The 16,840-nt window shown below is 40.0% G+C and overlaps 1 protein-coding gene across 1 annotated transcript; it reads left to right on the top strand.

Moving 5' to 3' along the window:
- Nucleotides 1-8,074: 8,074 nt before the first annotated feature.
- LOC147902356 (GDP-fucose transporter 1-like) lies at nucleotides 8,075-9,538 on the top strand. The gene is made up of 4 exons (XM_087373201.1): nucleotides 8,075-8,374; nucleotides 8,479-8,685; nucleotides 8,791-8,871; nucleotides 9,128-9,538. The coding sequence occupies exons 1-4, from the start codon at nucleotides 8,075-8,077 to the stop codon at nucleotides 9,536-9,538; spliced, it is 999 nt and encodes a 332-aa protein (XP_087229327.1).
- Nucleotides 9,539-16,840: the final 7,302 nt, after the last annotated feature.

Raw genomic sequence — 16,840 nt, 5'->3', positions numbered from 1 at the left:
GATATCAAGATTTGTATGGAATCCATCTTTGCTACTGGAGCATAAGTCTCATCATAATCTTGACCATATTGCTATGCAAATCCCTTTGCAACTAGTTTGCTTTGTATCTTTGAATACTTCCATCTGGATTGTACTTCACTTTGAATACCCATTTGTTTGCTATGGCCTTCTTTCCTAGTGGAAGGTTGCATGATTCCCAAGTATTATTCTTATACAAAGCATCCATTTCTTCATTCATAGTAGCAGTTTGCCATTCTGGCTTTTCTATTGCATCTTCAAAGTACACTGGCTCTTCTGTAGCCATGATGGTAGTTATAAGAGCATAGTTGGTGGTTTCAACCTAAATTGCTTTGCCTTTCTGCGCATATGTCAATTTGGTTGGTGGTCTGCTTTCCCTAGTAGACCGTCTAAGCTACTGTGGCTCTGCTTGTAGTGTTTCTGGCAATTCTTGCTCTTCTTCATCAACCTGTTCTATAGATGACTATGAAGTCGGTGCTTCTATCTCCTGTGTATTTGAGGTTTTCCATTCTAATTCCTCATCAAAGATTACATCTCTGGAGATAATGACCTTGCGGGAGCCTTGTGGTTGATGGGATCATACAACTTGTATGCTTTTCTTTCTTCGATTCATTTGCACGACTTCACATCTAATTTCTTGCGATGATCATCATGTATGTGGGCATATGCTATGCAACCAAATATGCAGAGATGCCGAATGTGTGGTTTATGTCCAGTGAATTCTTCATAAGGTGTCATACCTTGCTTTAGCATTGTCTTGCTAAAGTCCCATTCTTCCTTTTAGCTCTTGCATTCTGCTAAGGAGTATCTGCACATGTGAACTATCTTCGAATGCTGTGATTGTTGCAAAAGTTCATGAATGCTGAAGACATGTATTCACCTCCTCTATCTGATCTCATGACTTTGATCTTTCTGCCTGTCTAGTTTTCTACCATGGCTTTGAATTCTTGAAATTTGGAAAACACTTCAAATTTCTCTTTCAAAAAGTAGGCCCAACAATATCTGCTGTAGTCGTGCTGTAGTCGTCGATGAAAGTCAAGTAGTAAAGTGAAGCATTGATGTTGTGGGTCTGGGCATAACCCTATACATTTGTATGTATCAAATCAAGAATACGTCGTGCATGAGACGTACTTCTATCGAAATTGGTTTGCTTTTGTTTGTCGAAGCAGCATGCTTCACAAAATTTTCCAAGAAACTGTAGCTTTGGAATCTTGATTGCCATATTTTGATTCCTGAGATCTAACAAGTACTTGAAATTGACATGACCATATCTCTTGTGCCATTTTGCAGATAGTGGCATCTGTTGCAGTTGAGCTCACAAGGCATGCTTTTTTGGTACTGTAGCTAGCATTCTGTACAAGTGTCCCTCCTTGACACCTTTTGCTACTAGCTGACATCTTCTAGATTTATCTCTGATAGTGCATTCATCTCCATCGAAGATGACTCGGTAGTTGTGTTCCGTCATTGGACCTATTGATGACAAAAGGTTCTTGCTGAGTTTCGGAACATAGATCACATCTTTCACCAATCCTTTCGTACCAGTGAAATTGTTCATAGGGATAACATATGTCCCTTGAACTGGATTCGGTGTATTGTCTGCTGTGTAGATGACAGTTTTCTAACCTTCTAATGGTTTCATCTCTGTAAACCATTCCCGAAGTACTAGAATGGTCTCCATTCGATATTTCCATGTGCCGTAATTGGAGTTGTCTAGCTTAGCAAATGCCTCTAGATTGAGGTTGCTAGTCGTAGACATGGTGCAAGAAATGTACTCAAAGTGTCGTGAAAATCTCTGTATGAATCAACTGCAAAAAACATTGACTATGCCAAGTGAAATATGAACTATCGGTTAGATAGAACTATAATATATAAAATCCGATCTATTACAAGGCTTGTGGCAAATGATGTTAGGAATAGCCAAGAGGCTTTACATGGCTGAAATGATGTGCATGATGCCGTGAAATAGCCGAATAGGCTTTACAATGATGGCATGTGTGTGTGAAATTAAATCATGTGCCATCTGCCCACTGAACAATTAGTAATGCCACTGAACACTCCGAAGTCTGCTCACTGAACTAATGAACACTAGGTTTCAGGTAATGTGATGATGTGAAACTGTCTGTGACCATATGGACTGTAGGTACTAGTTGGGAATTTTGGACATGGCTTAGATTGGTAACTTGGGGAGATTCAAAGCGTCCCCTCTATGGCGATCTAGTCTACTTTAATCTAGATCTATACCAACCGTCAATCGAGGAAAGAAAATTCAAATAATTTCTTTTCTTTTGTTCTTTTTAATTGCTGGGTCAGATGCATCGATGTAGAGGCTGATGTGCATGTAGGAAGTGGTTTTGTGTTGGTGAGGCTCAAAACTAAGTAATACTTGCACCAAAATGTGTGCATGATGTGATGAGCATGTAGAGCATGAAAAATTGATCGTTTTTTCTTTTTGGAGCGCCCTCAAATTCTTCTTAAATCAAGAGATCCGACTTGATCTAGGTGGAGGGGCAAAAAAGGGTGCAAAGTGCTCAATGATTATGTGGCACTCAGGGGGTCACGTGCAGTGACTGTGCCTATGGAGCAGTGATGAGGTGGTAGCTATGTGTCACATGAATTGCCTATGGAGAGGTAAGTGTGCTTGGCTGGCACTGTGTGCGCCATGTGGCTGTTGACTAGTCAAAGGTGACATGGCACTTTGACTTTGACTATTGAGGTGTCAGAGGTGACATGACAGTGAAGATAAGGGTGCCACATGTTAGCTGAGGTGGTAGGTGAGATGATGTGGCACTTGACCAACTGGATGATGATGTGGCCGTTTGCTGACATGGCAAGTGCATAGTAGTTGATGGTGACATGGCTTATGGCTAAGGTATGCCACCTGAGCAATGATGTGGCATTGTGTGCGATCCTGTTGATGTGGCAGCTAGAGCCTACGTGGCAAATAAGGTACCACATGGCCAAACCCTGACCAGGTTGTGGTGACGTGACCTAGAGTGGTGAACAATGCGCCACATGTCAGGTCTTGGGCTACCGAAATCTTTTTAAAGATTCGCCAAAATCTTTATAGATTCCATTGGCACTGAGACGTCATTGTTGATAGAGAGGTTGCGAGCCATCAGAGATGGAGTCCTTGTGAGCTCCATAGGCGGTGCTATGGATGGCTCATCATGTACATTGTAGGTGCGTCATTACAGACGAGCTGGTGCCGTGGGAGTCCATGGGAACCGCTGTTGCCTGGAGCTGGCTATGGCTCTCTAGAGCAAAAGTGGAGAAAACTAATGCTGCATGCACTGACGGGTGCGTGGGTCATTTAGAGCACTAGCATTGAGCAGCCTCTGGTGCTCTAAGGCGGCTGTTGATGCTGGCCGGTCGAGACTATGCAGAGTGTGGGCATCGTTTATGCTAGGCAGGTCAATGGAGAGCTCTGCTACAAGCCGACGCTTGCTTTGCGATGCTGGAGTTTGCTCGTATGGAGCCACACCTCAGCCCATTAGCTTGTTGAGAGTGTTTTATGGAGGGGTGACTATTGGGTTGTAGTTGTAAGAGGCAGATGTTGTGAGCCAGAAGCCGTCTTGGAGGAGCGACTTGTGGATAGAATGGCTCAGGAAAGGGTCATCGGGAGTGTCTCCTCTATGGATAACACAGCTACAGTCGAGGTTGCTCGTGGAGGCATTGCATTTGGAGACGTAGTGAGACTTGGAGCGTGGCTTGAAACTTGTGGCTATAGGCGCTACAGTTGAAGCCTTTGTTACAGTGACGTCCGTGGTCATTGCAGAGTGGCAGAGTAGCAGTCCACCGTTGTTGAAAGTCGTTGTAGAGGATAGAGCAGTCTGTTGTTGTTGAAAGTTTGCCATTGTAGAGGATAGTTGCGCCTTAGGAGATAGGTTGCTACTATTGGAGCTGTTTAGATAGGCTACTGCAGCCTTGGTCATTGAGTTGAGATTGTTTAGTTGCAGGCATGGAGGAGCCAAAAGCTTTTGTTGATGAAGCTTGCTATGCCTTTCTTCGACAACTTTAGAATGAGAGGCTCCTTCACTCTCTATCTCAAGAACTCTCACTCTTTCTTTTCTAAAAAATACTCATATAGAGTCTCTCAATGAACTGAATCGGTTCTTCCACGGAAATAAAGAACTCTCGCTCTCTCTCGTGGAATAAGCTGAAAAAAATCTCTCTCTTTCTCTCCCTAAGAAGAAGAGATGAACGAAAATCTCTCATGAATAGAAATTTCTTTCAAAGAAAACAAAAGTTCTGTCAACAGAAGAGAACACTCAAGAACTCTCAATCACTCTCTCACACTCTCGCATATGGATCACAATGCCTCAACGAAAGGCAAGGGAGCTCTGGTACCATGACAAAATATGAAGGGGGGAGAGAAGAGTGGAGATGAGGAGAGAGGGCACAGCTAGAGAGCACACCACAAATGACTAACTGTACACTAGATTTAGTTGAAAATGTAGAATATATACAAACCCATTTAGGGTTAGGGTTAGGGCTAGGGCATCTAACCCTTTCCTTTATAGCACTCTATTGGGTTAACTAGTGCTATATGCACATATGATCACATTATGGTGCTATGCACACATGATCACATGATGTTGAGCATGAACTCTCAACAAGGCATGCCACCATTCATGTTGGTATATGGGCTTGAAGCTCTAGTACCTATGGCCAAATAGCAAGACTAAGACTCCTTGTTTCTACACAATATAAATTATCCCCTATAAAGTCCTTGAATGATAGATTGGGGAAAATTCTACAACTGAGTAGGATAGAGTCCATATTTATTTGATTTTTGATAGATGCCGATAGGCATGGGTAGAAACAAGCACCATGTTGAAGTTATTCAAAAAAGGTGATTTTGTAATGATGTACAATTTAAAGTTGGGTCTCCGTCTAGGTAAAATGAAACATAGGTATGATTTCCATTTCAAATCATTAATGCTTTGGGGGGGAGGAGCATTCATAGTTTTTGCTTTGCATGACAATGTATTCGATAAGCCTATGGATGGTTTTCGTCTTAAATCATATGTGAGACCTAAGCCAACTGACAATTTTAGTAATTTGGGTTGGGAAGTTCCATCCAATTTCTTATTTCTTTTGAGATAATGGCCAAGGTTGACAAAGTCTTGTTACTTTGGAATCTTGGTTAACGCTCATTTTCTTTGACCTTGTCAGCTCTGCATCAGGCCATTGTGATTAACTTCCCCCTAAAGTTGAAATAAAATGAATGAAACATGGATGGTTTTCTTGTTGCTCACCCTTCCTCAAATTATATTTGCACATTAGGGCATTTGAAATAGCATTCAAGGTGACATGCCGCCATTCATGTGAGTATATGGGCTTGAAGCTCTAGTACCTATGGAGATAGTAAGACTAAGACTTCCTATGGCTATGCAATACAAATTAACCCCTATAAAGTCCTTGAATGATAGATAGGAGAAAATTCTACAACTTGAGAAGGATAGAGTCCATATTTCTTTGATTTTCGATATAATCTAGAGGTGCGAACAGGCATGGGTAAACAAAAACACCATGTTGAAGTTATTCAAAAAAGGTGATTTTGTAATGATGTACAATTCAAAGTTGGGTCTCCGTCTAGGTAAAATGAAACTGAGGTATGACGTTCCATTTCAAATCACTGATGCTTTGGGGGGGAGGAACATTCATAGTTTTTGCTTTGCATGACAATGTATTTAATAAGCCTATGGATGGTTTTTGTCTTAAACCATATGTGGGACCTAAGCCAGCTGAAAATTTTAGTCATTTGGGTTGGAAGTTCCATCCAATTGCTTATTTCATTTGAGATGATGGACAAGGTTGGCAAATTCTTATTGCTTTGAAATCTTAGTTAATGCTTATTTTCTTTAACCTTGTCATCAGCTTTGCATCATGCCATCGTGATTGACTTCTCCCTAAAGTTGAAATAAAATGAATGAAACATGGATAGTTTTGTTGTTGCTCACCCTTCCTCAAATTATATTTGCACTAATCTAATTAAACATAGTGTTGAATACATGGAAACATCTTATAGAGTGATTTCTTGTTGCTAGTTCTTGTTGTGCACTCCTCTCCAAACTATATTCATAAAAAAGTAAAGATAATATGAAGTACATAGTTTATAGAATTAAGTTAGTCCACTAATTATTTTTGGCATTAAACACAAAGGTTTCTCAATAGGAAGGCCCAAAATGTTGGACATAGTGTCTATCGTGCAAAAAAGAAGCAATATTGCTTACATCATCCTTACTACATTTTCTCATGTCTTTAATGGATCATGTGTTGATCTTTGTAGGGTCCCTTCATTTGTCGTAGTGATGGTATCCTAGAGCTTATGTTGTGTAACCTTACTCTTGAGGTCTTTTTTTGAAGAGGACATAATGTAAAGCCCAATGGGTTGAGTTTGTCTTTCAAATTTGCTTTTATAGAGTTTGCTTGTCCTATGGTCAACCATGGACATTTTTCTCTTTACACCAATGGCTTACCTCTTCCCATGCATGCACATTGTTTGAGTGAAGACAAAGCAATTTGACTTGTGAGCATGACACCAATATTCCCTTTTTGGCAGAGTCGTAAGTGACTAGTATAAGTGGCTTGATGCTGGAATTGCAAGGGCGCTTGGCATGAAAATTTGAGCCAAACCCCACACCTATCCTAACCTTCCCCCTTTGCCCCTCCCTTGAGTGCTTGACCCTCAATGCTAGGGAGCAAGATTAGGACCCTCAAAAACTTAACGTTTGGCCATTTCCCTTGCCTATGGATAGACTAGATAGCAGGCCCTTTCAAGAGGGTTTAATAATCTAATGTACTTATTTTTTACCCTTATGGATGTGCTTGGATTATGCAAAGATACCACCTACATGTAAGGAAAGGGGGTCATTTTAATAAGGATGTACGGTATTCAAGGGGGCCATGCTTTATTTTCAAGCAAATGTTTGTATAATGTACACTATACTAAAAGGGTATACTTTTGAAATGGGCACCCCAATACAAGGGAGAGGGATGAGGCTATTGATGTTGCTTCACTCATATGATGCGAATAAGGTGCACATGTCATCACAAGGTCATGCTTGAACCATGCTCCGATGATTGGGAGGTCAAAGGATCTGGCAATGTGAGTATAGTTTCTCATAGCATAGTTGCCTAAGTTAATGTGAAAAAGTGTAAAATGGGATAAGGGGTGAGGGGAGAAGATGAGGTGTGAGATGAAATTCGATACTGAGCTGGATGCATATGGAGTTGTGGTGGAGAGACAGAAAGGCGAGGGAGTGAGTTGGAGGTGTGTTGGAACTTGGGGGGTGAAAGCCTCATTTGTAGGAGAAGGTGTCGAGGGGAGGGGGGGGGGGGGGGGAGGGGGGAGTATAATAGTGATTATGTATTGGGAACAAGGATAATTAAGGGTGATTAAAGTTAATGAATCAAAGGTTGACGATTGATTAACCTGCTAGACGGCTTTCCCCCTCCCTTCTCTTCTTCTTCTTCTTCTTCTTCTTCTTCTTCCTCATCCTTGCTTTGCTTCTTTTCACACAGCTTCTTCTTCATCATCTTCTCTCCCATCGACCTCCTTCAGCCTCTCATGCCTCACTTCCGGAGCGATTTCGCATCGTTTCCTGCTTCCCTTCGATCATTCCAGTCGCAATTTATGTCCTCATTGGGACGAACCAGCGCACATGATGCTTTCTGCAGGCAAGCTCCCCGCCTGACGCAGTATACACACAGTTCATATATTGCTCCGATTTATGCATGCCTTATGCTCCCCCTTAATTTGTGATTCGTCTCCCTTAGCATCTCCTGATTGGATGCTGCCTGCATTTGTTACGATTTCTGGCTGGCTCCAATTATGCGTCTTTCTTTCCCTTAGCATTTCCTGATCGGAAGGAAACTCGATGCAGGCTGCAATTGTTACCATTCCCTTCTCGGAAACAAAATTCACGTACAAGCTTGCCGGAGGTGAAGCTGCGTCAAAATAGACACTGAGATCGACAACGGTCCTCCCGAAGTTGCTACAATCTTGGTTGCTTGCTGGACCGGAAATTTGATCATACGGTAGCAATCAGGCATGCATTCTGCAATTCAGTTCGACAAGGCAACAGTAATGTCCATCGTAGGATTCGCAGTCAGCGCTGCCGTCCTAGCCGTCGTGAACAATCTCGCACTAGCCGTTTTCCCTTTCCTTGGCATCGTCACTGGTCTGCAATGTATCTCCTCTTCTCTGCTTGCATTCAAATTAGGCCGATTGAAGATCAGTCGTCGCGATCCTGCAAATTTCAAGGCTGCGAAGAAGCTCCTTCCTGCTGTGGCTTTGGGAAGCCTTTCCGTCTTCGCCAACAAGGAGCTGCAAAAGAACGCAAATTCAGAGGTTGGCATCATGAACGGGTTATCACACATAATTTTTCTTACAATTTCAGGGGCGTCCTTTTGCAGTCGCACTCATCATAGTGAGCTTGGAAACCGTTTTCACAGACCATGTTTGTTCTCCACTCCTGTACGACTATGGTGGTGGCAATAGGAGAGGCGGTATGTACGAAAGGACCGAGGCCTTCCAAAGAAGCGTTTGCTTCATTGCTCATCCTTATTGGGGGTGCCGTTTCTTACGTTCTGAACGACGCGCGTTTCCTCCTTAACAGTTGTTCCTGGGCTCTAACTTTTTTGCTTTCCAAAGCCGTGGAGGTTTATCTTATTCTCAACGTCTTCTTTGAGTTTGCCTTCATCAGTTTCTCTGGACTTCCACTCCTTTTACACTGTTGCGGACCTATAATTTATCCCTGCGTGCAGATGATGTATATGAAGCATTTGATTATGACATTGGACCTGAAGACCTGGAATATTGTTCTTTATCGCAACCTTCTCTCTCTGGTAAAATCCTATATCCCTTTCATCAAGATCTGTTGTCCCAATTCCCTGTTCCTCAAGTAATCCTCTGTAGCCAGATCCGGGTGTTCAAATTATAGATAGAAGCGACGATGATTCTTGAAGCTTTAATACCAAGAGTCGTACTCGATGCACCGGCATTTCAGAAGCGCTGAAGCCATTCGACACTGATCAGTTGCGTTAGTTTGCAGAATGATGGTGATGCATTTGTTGATTGGCAAAGGTGGATACTTCTTTGCAGGGATGTGCTCCAGCATTTGTAGTCTTTAACGGAGAAATAATTGCAGCCAATGTGCTGCTCTCTCATCTTCCAAAAGTGGCGATAATATTGACAGCCTCGTGCCTTTTCAATGCGGCAGACTGCTTCTACAGATACGAATGTCTGAAGGCGGCTTCAGCAACCGCTTGTATCATTATAGATGTGCTCTGTCAACTGCCTTTTACCTTCGCTCAGGCAATCTTGATGGAGCGGAATGCTTCTCGTAGCGGTATTGTGTCTCTATTAGTTTGCATTCTAGGAGCGGTAATGTACTTTCAATTTCAATCCAACGATGATGCTTATGCCTTATCGCTCTCGGATGAGTTCGAGTTCTCATCAGAAGAAATTATTATCCATTACAAGAACCGAGATGACACAGACAACTTCGACTAATGAACTGCTTCAATGCTTCCTACGGAGAATGGGATCGTATGCCAGACCAATCCACTCTTGTGCTGCTCACAGCCCTTCACCATAACACTTGCAAAGGGATATGGGGAATCAGGAATGCACGACCTGAAAGTTAAGGAATTCGTGTATCCATTTCTCTTCTTCAAGACTAGAATTTGAGATCTGAGGACTGTAACAGAGCTAAAGAAGGCATTCTGCTGGTTCCCAAACCGCATGTACAGGAAATGACGTTCCTCAACTAATTGCATAATATGAAAGGGAGAACCTACTCAAGAGAGATACAGAATGTCATATTCCTCTGAGTGGAACCGCCTCAAGTGGTAACAAAGAAACGATGTGAGAAATCTCACGTTAAATAGAACAAGCAATACCCCAGGTAATAACCTTATTATCATGTCCTTACTATCAAAATAACAATAAGGTCCTTGTTATCATGTCCATACTATTAACAAGGTGAATGATATTCAATCATTCATAAGGCTTGCCCAAGATCAAAAAAGTAAACAAAAAGGAATCCACTGAAAATGGTGTGGAGGAAGACTCCAGGAGATAAAAGAGAGAGAGAGAGAAGGGAGGGTGTGGGAGAAAAGGTGGAGATCCTCTCTTAAGAGAGAGAGAGAGAGAGGTGAGAGAGAGAGAAAGTCAACCACTTTAAAGTTTGCATTGAAGTCCACTGAAAGAGAGCCGATAGGAAAAATGCACTTCCAAAAAATTCAAGAAATGCCTAATTTTTGCTTTCCCAAAATTGCATCGTTGCTAAGGCTACACAGAGGGCAGGCCAAAAACAAGACTCATGTTATAGAACTTGCCATGCATGTTTTTGTGCACGTGCAAGTATGTATATGCAAGGACACAAATAATCTAACCTTACCTAGTATGAAGTACATGTTCTACATAAGATCCATAAGCCCTTTGCCCATTGGAATCTTAACCAAGTAATCAAGGATACCAGCTCTCACTTAATTCCTTTGTTCATTCGTACTAAGGGGCTTAGCACATGGGAAGAAATAGGATGGGAATGGGAAAAGGTGGTCCCATACATATTTCTATCCTATTCCCATCCCACCATGTGCTAATAAAAAAAGAACTAGGGGTGGGTTTAGGTGGAAGAGGATACATGGCATCATTTCATGTGTTTAGGAGGTGGAGACCACCTGAGGAGCGGGACACATGTCATCCTTCAATATTTTTGAATCGAGAATCCATTTTGTTTACCGGGTCTAGAGGCCATGGTCCAGGATGGGAGAAAAAGTGGCTACTCCCATTCTAATAAATCCATCCAAGACCACTTGGTTGGTCTAGGATGGGAGAAATAAATTCCCATCCTAAACCCATCCTCCATGTGCTAAGGCCTTAAGTCTATACTTCCCATGTACACATTCTAATGGCCCTTAATCTCAACAAATCATTCCCTAAGTAAAGTAACCTAAGAAAAGTGCCTTTATTTTTTAATTGTGAAATTTAATTGATTTCTTCGGTGAAAAGGTGGAAGCTAAGGTCTAAGGGATGGCTTCAAAATTTCATGCAAAGGGGGGAGTTGAAATCAAGGCATCCATTAACAAAGATATTGTAAGAGAGATAGAGTATAATTCTCACCTTGAGAAATAAGAGGTGAGGGGCATCTCCCCTCACATATACAAGGAACTCTTCATTAATCACTCTTATCTTTACCCCTCCTTTCCTCCTTTTTCCACTAATTAATGCATTTATGTATACAATAACTTCTCAATTGGGGGGATACATTGATGATGTAAGGCACCATTCATGAGCATCTTGGTTTTTCCTACAATTTGCAACCCTTGAAATGGATACGATAATTGAAGGTTCATCCATAAAGATGCTTAAAGGAGCTCATTCTCATAGATGCTTCAATAAAGTCTTCTGTAGAAAACAAGGCGACAATTGAGATCACAATCCAAATGCAATAGCTCTAAATATCATTTGCACAACTTAATTTTATTCCTATTTGTTTTGGCCCATGGAGGCTAATTAACCTATGTTTGTGCATGGCTCGAGGGTTTCACAGGGGGAAACTTATGATATCACGTGAGTGTATATTAGGGGGTTTTTTTTAAATGAGGCATAAGCTTATACATTAGGGGTGAGGGGCCTTTGTATTTTTTCCCAATATTGAATTTAAGTTAGGGGGCATGCCATATTAAGAGGAGGGACATAGTATAGGCTACATTGGGTAACTAGTCCAAACAAGTTTGGTTTTGTGTATGGTTTTAAATAGTCATAGGGAAAGTAATATAAATTTGCTTATTGTGTAATCTAAATGCTTGAGAAAGAATGTAGGTTTAAGGAAAGGTGGGGGACATAATAGAATTTTGGTGGTATCTTATAAGCTTAAATAGGGGTGTTTTATTATCCTACGTGGATCTTAAATAGGGGGTTTTCTTGAAGTTCATACACGTAGGTTATGTCTCCCTTTAATGAAGAGTGAATCCCCTGGGGTGCATGGACAAAGTAACTAATATGTAATTGATGTGTTTAGTTGGGAGACGGATTTTTCTTTTTATTTAGAGATCCATAGTTTGATGAATGCTTCTACCATGACAAAAAAACTATTGCATATTCATGTGATCATGAACCTCACCTTTTTCTTTTTCTTGAGGGCCTGCATGGTTTCATACACTTTACACCTAACATACTATAATATTGACATCAGCAAACATATATATCTCCAATACACAAAACTAATACCACATATATAGATCATGTAAATAATAAATAAAATGACCTTGCCTTAGAAAAACATAGTAAGACACTTAACTTAGTAAATTACTTAGAACAACACATAATACAATTAAATATCCTAAGCATAGCTAAAATATTTCATGTTAAATAAATCAAATTTTAAAACAAAGTATGAATATCAATAACATTAGCACATATACATTGTAAAGTGATAGAAAAAAAAACTAATATCACATACAAAGATATCACACAAACAATAAATAAGTAACTTGCATTTAGCAAATTTAGAGGCAAACTCGACTTTGTAAATCATGAATAAACAACACAAATCACATTTGAATACTACAAACATTGTTAAACTATCAAATATAAAATAAATCCCAAACTTCTGAATGATAGTTCTTGATTCTTAATGGCCCCTCTTGTACTTCAGGAGGTTGAAGTTGATGGTTCTTGCTCCGAAACAAATTACATTCTCCCAAACATCTTCAAATCTATTTCAAACAATCTTTTAGAAAACTATACATAGTAAGAGTGTTGTGACTTCTCTTTCTTGTAAGAAAGCCTCTATAAGCTCACTTTTCATGAAGTTTCTTTTAAAACAAACAAATCTTTCAAGATTTTCAAACAATGTAGTAAAGAAAACAACACAACTACTCAAAATGAAGTATAAACTAATTATTTCTTCAAAGTTGCATCATTTCCACTATCTTGCATTGTTCCAAAGGATATCTCACCTCGACGTCCATGAAAGCTGCTTGGATAGATCCCAAAACTTCACAAGCTCTTTGAAATCATGTTCTCTTTAAACAATGTTCAGACATGGACAAAAGATTTATGCATAGCCAAGTGTAACACCTTGAAAATCAATCTTCTTTCAACCTTTCTCAAAGAATCTCACCTAGTAGCTCCTTCTAAGCTCGAAACACCTTACATCATTCATTGTCCATAACATTAATTGCCTCGAGTTTATGCACAAGAATGATTTGAGATCACAAGAGAATCTAAGATCAGAGAAGAAGTGGTGGGATTTGAAAGAAAAGCACCCAAGATAGAGCAAGAAGAACGCGGAGTGAATCTTGTTTAAAAATCTTGAAAGTTTTAAAAGAATGAGAGCGAAATGGGAGGGAAATGCACGTAAAGAAGGGAAATGATGAGATTTTGGCATGAGATTCCATCCCATGATAGGGAGAATAGAGAGAGAATCTTTATGCTTAAAAGAAAAAGAGACTTGAAAATAAGGTTGGAGCAAGAAAAGTTCGGAATGGAGCTCAGAAATGAGAGAGAGGGAAGAGAAATGAGGGAATGAAAGGAGTGTGGTAGTTGGATGGCAGTGTGACGCCAAAAATTAATATTTTTTATTTGGCATTGGTATTGTTTATTTCTATGTTTGATAAGAGTTTGAGTATCAAGTGATTAGTGGCTCTCACTTATGATGGGACACATGGCAAGAGTAGCCAAAAAGGACATGGATGGTGACATACGGGCTTATGTGTAATCTACAGGCAGCAATTGTAAATGGGTGAAGGAGGGTGACAAAATCTCTATAAAAGGAGCCCTCCTCTCCCTTGTTCATTATCTCTTCCACCATTAGGCCTCATGTTACTGTAGCTCTAGAATCCTCAAGCCTCTTTCATGAGTCTTCTCTCAGATATTCTCTTATGTAGACTCTTGAGTCGATCTCTCTCTAGTTTATTCTCTCTATGAGTAGTCTTGGAGCTTCCGCTCCCTCTTGTACGTATGAAACCTCTTCTTCTCCCTTGTATATGTAGTATTTTGAGTTGCATTGGAGTGGAGTCTCACTCTATTGGTAATGAAGGTTACTTTAGGCTCTCTCTCTTGAGTCTCTCTTCGCTTTTTCCATTGCTTTCTCTTCCAAAGTGCTCAAAAGTGTTGTCTATTCGGCCGCTCATTGTGCATACATGGTTTATCTATTTCCCAAGCCACAAAGGGAGCTCTTCCTTCCCTCCTAAATGACATATATGGGATTTGGATCATTGATGAAGTCTAAGCATGGAGGTAGTATTCTCCCAAGTCGGCACCAGTTGAAGGAGTAGGTGTTTTTCATGACAGTTTGACCCCCCGTCAGTATATTGCTCATAGCTTTTTGCTCGATCGTCCGATTTGGAAGAAACTTATATCAACGTGAAGCTCTCTTCAAGGAGCATCACTCTTGTTTTCAGTTATTGTATTAGATTTTAGATCAAAAATCTATGACTCTCTGTGTGTGACTATTTCTTTTTTAGACAGTTTTTACCCCCATCTAGTAAACTGCCCATATCTTTCCGACCGCTTCTCTGTTTCTTATGAAACTTATATCAAAGCGAAGCCCATTTCAAGTGTATCTAGATATGTGTTTGAATATTTTATATCATGTCTGCTGAAAGTTATGGGTCTCTGTGTCTTATGACAGTTTGGAGAGTATTTTGAGCTAAGTATAAAGGTGTCTATGAAGGAGGTGCAATGTTTCCTCGAAACCTACCCATCCGACCCAATCAGCCCCTTCAAACTCATCGATAAATATCAGTTCATGTCATGTTGAGCCACAAGATCTTCTTTCAACAACGTATTGCTCATTTCTTTGGCGCAGACTGGCTTGCTGAGATTATGACCTCCATTGGTCCTTTCCTTCTCCCTATGCTTGAGTACAACATCACTTGGGATGTTACCATCTTCATTCTCATATAAGGGAGGATAGTATGGTGTGGTCTCTTGGTATAAAAGCTTCTTTTTAATGTCCCTTTCCTAGTGATGAATATCTCTATTACTCAGTTTGAAATCAGCAGGAAGTGAAGAGGTGCGTGAAGTTTATTACCCCCAACTTCATGTCACAGTTGGATTTAGTTTCACTTGAGACAAATGGTGCAAGTTTGGTTACAGTTCAAAAACATGATGGGAGAGTGTGGTAGCAAGTGGGACCTCTACATCAAACTTTGGTCCATTTGAATAAATAAATAAGAGAGTCAAGCCTTTTCCAATATCCCATTGTCCTCCACTAGCCGATATTAAACTCAATTTTATTCACCGTATCCTTCATGTCACACTCTCTTACAGGGCCCTATTTTGAGTCCAAATTTTTTGTAATGATAAACTTACAACAAATTTGTAACATGTTCAACACAACAAAATATGGGAAGGGAGAGATACAAGTTATTGGCTTCGGTAGTTTCAGCAACAAAACTACCCTACAAGCAAAGATAAGTGCTTCACACAGTTGTTGTCCAACACCCATATATAGCAAAAAACTAGCTCATACCTCTTTTAAAAAATAATTATAGGCTAAATTTGTGATCTCCCTTAATTGCCTGGCTGCCCAAAAGTTGATTGAAGTAAGAAATATATTAATCCTCTCTCTTTTCCATGAAAAGCCTCAATAAAAGGCAAGTCGGGGCTATAGCATGGCTATTGATGGTAGATAAGATAGTGGTCAAATCTGCAAGAAGGCAAGCCTTTGAAGTTTAGCCATAATGGCCTTGAAACCATGTCCTTTTAAACTAGAACTTTAATCTCCCTTTTATATCAAATTTTAGTACATACTTGTAGAGTAGTCCATTTAGCATGCAATATGACCCATATGGAAAGAAAGATATGCCAGAGAAAAATAAGTTCTTCGCCATAATCAATTTGGTAGATGCAATATCTTTCATATGGCTTTCAAACATGATTGAAACAAATGCATTCCTTTTTTTCAACCCTTTCTAGACTTGACAATCAAGTGAAAGACTTAGTGTTCTATGAGGAAAAGCCTTTGTTTCATACTCAACATGAGATTACTAGTATGCTTGATGCTTGTTTGTATCTCTCCTATCTATAGATTTCAAAGTTTTTTGTACACCTGCATGAAAGGAAAATTATTGTCACACCTAAAAAATCGTCAGTCAATAAAGTTTTCTCACGTGCAAAATTCATCAAAGCCCCTTATCTCAAAACTCTTCTCCAAGCTTCGAGCTCTCTTGAAGGATTAAAAGTTGATTGAAATGAAGAGTAGTTGTTCAACTACACATTTAACACAAAAACTAAATAAAACATTGGAATTGATGTACAAAAAAGGAGGGGGAAATGAAATTGTGGACCAAGATCAGGGCACTAGCATTGAGAAGGGCAATTCTTATTTGTGTAAGTACTGATACAAATAATGATGTTGTGTACCTTACAAACACTAGTACTTTAACTAATGTAATGCTTCCTTTCTTTCATGGATTGAGTGACCCACAATAGTTGTTTTACAAGGGATTGAGGTCATGCATAAGTGATGTCCACCTACAAGTAGTAGCATCAAAGGCTAGATGACAAGCCATCTCAAAAGCCATAATCCAAAAGACTAAGGGGGGCAAAGAGAGAGACACACAGAGAGAGAGAGAGAGAGAGAGAGAGAGAGAGAGAGACAGCTATTGGGTCTTGAAGGAACGTTCAAAATCAAGGCTAGGAATGAAAGTTTTGAGTCACTTTGGTAATATTTGTTTGAAATTTACTCTGTAGACATAGCAAAATGGATGATTTATACAATCAAAGAAATTCTACATAGATGTATGAAATTTACATTCTTTGCAGGTTGTAATGGCCTCTTTCATGATGACTTAGAAC

The sequence above is a fragment of the Dipteris shenzhenensis genome, chromosome 4 (genome assembly GCF_047967505.1).
Source record: "Dipteris shenzhenensis isolate YYH24624 ecotype China chromosome 4, Dip_SZ_1.0, whole genome shotgun sequence".
NCBI classification, from domain to species: domain Eukaryota; kingdom Viridiplantae; phylum Streptophyta; class Polypodiopsida; order Gleicheniales; family Dipteridaceae; genus Dipteris; species Dipteris shenzhenensis.
The sequence above is the reverse complement of the archived record's forward strand: the minus strand, read 5'-3'. Positions and strand labels throughout refer to the sequence as shown.

Excerpts from the sequence above, each read along its gene's own strand:
- LOC147902356 (XM_087373201.1), top strand. The coding sequence starts at position 8,075 with ATGCATTCTGCAATTCAGTTCGACAAGGCAACAGTAATGTCCATCGTA. Across the intron at positions 8,375-8,478 it reads AAAAGAACGCAAATTCAGAG|ACCATGTTTGTTCTCCACTC; the intron begins GTTGGCATCATG and ends CCGTTTTCACAG. Across the intron at positions 8,686-8,790 it reads TGCTTTCCAAAGCCGTGGAG|ATGATGTATATGAAGCATTT; the intron begins GTTTATCTTATT and ends CCCTGCGTGCAG.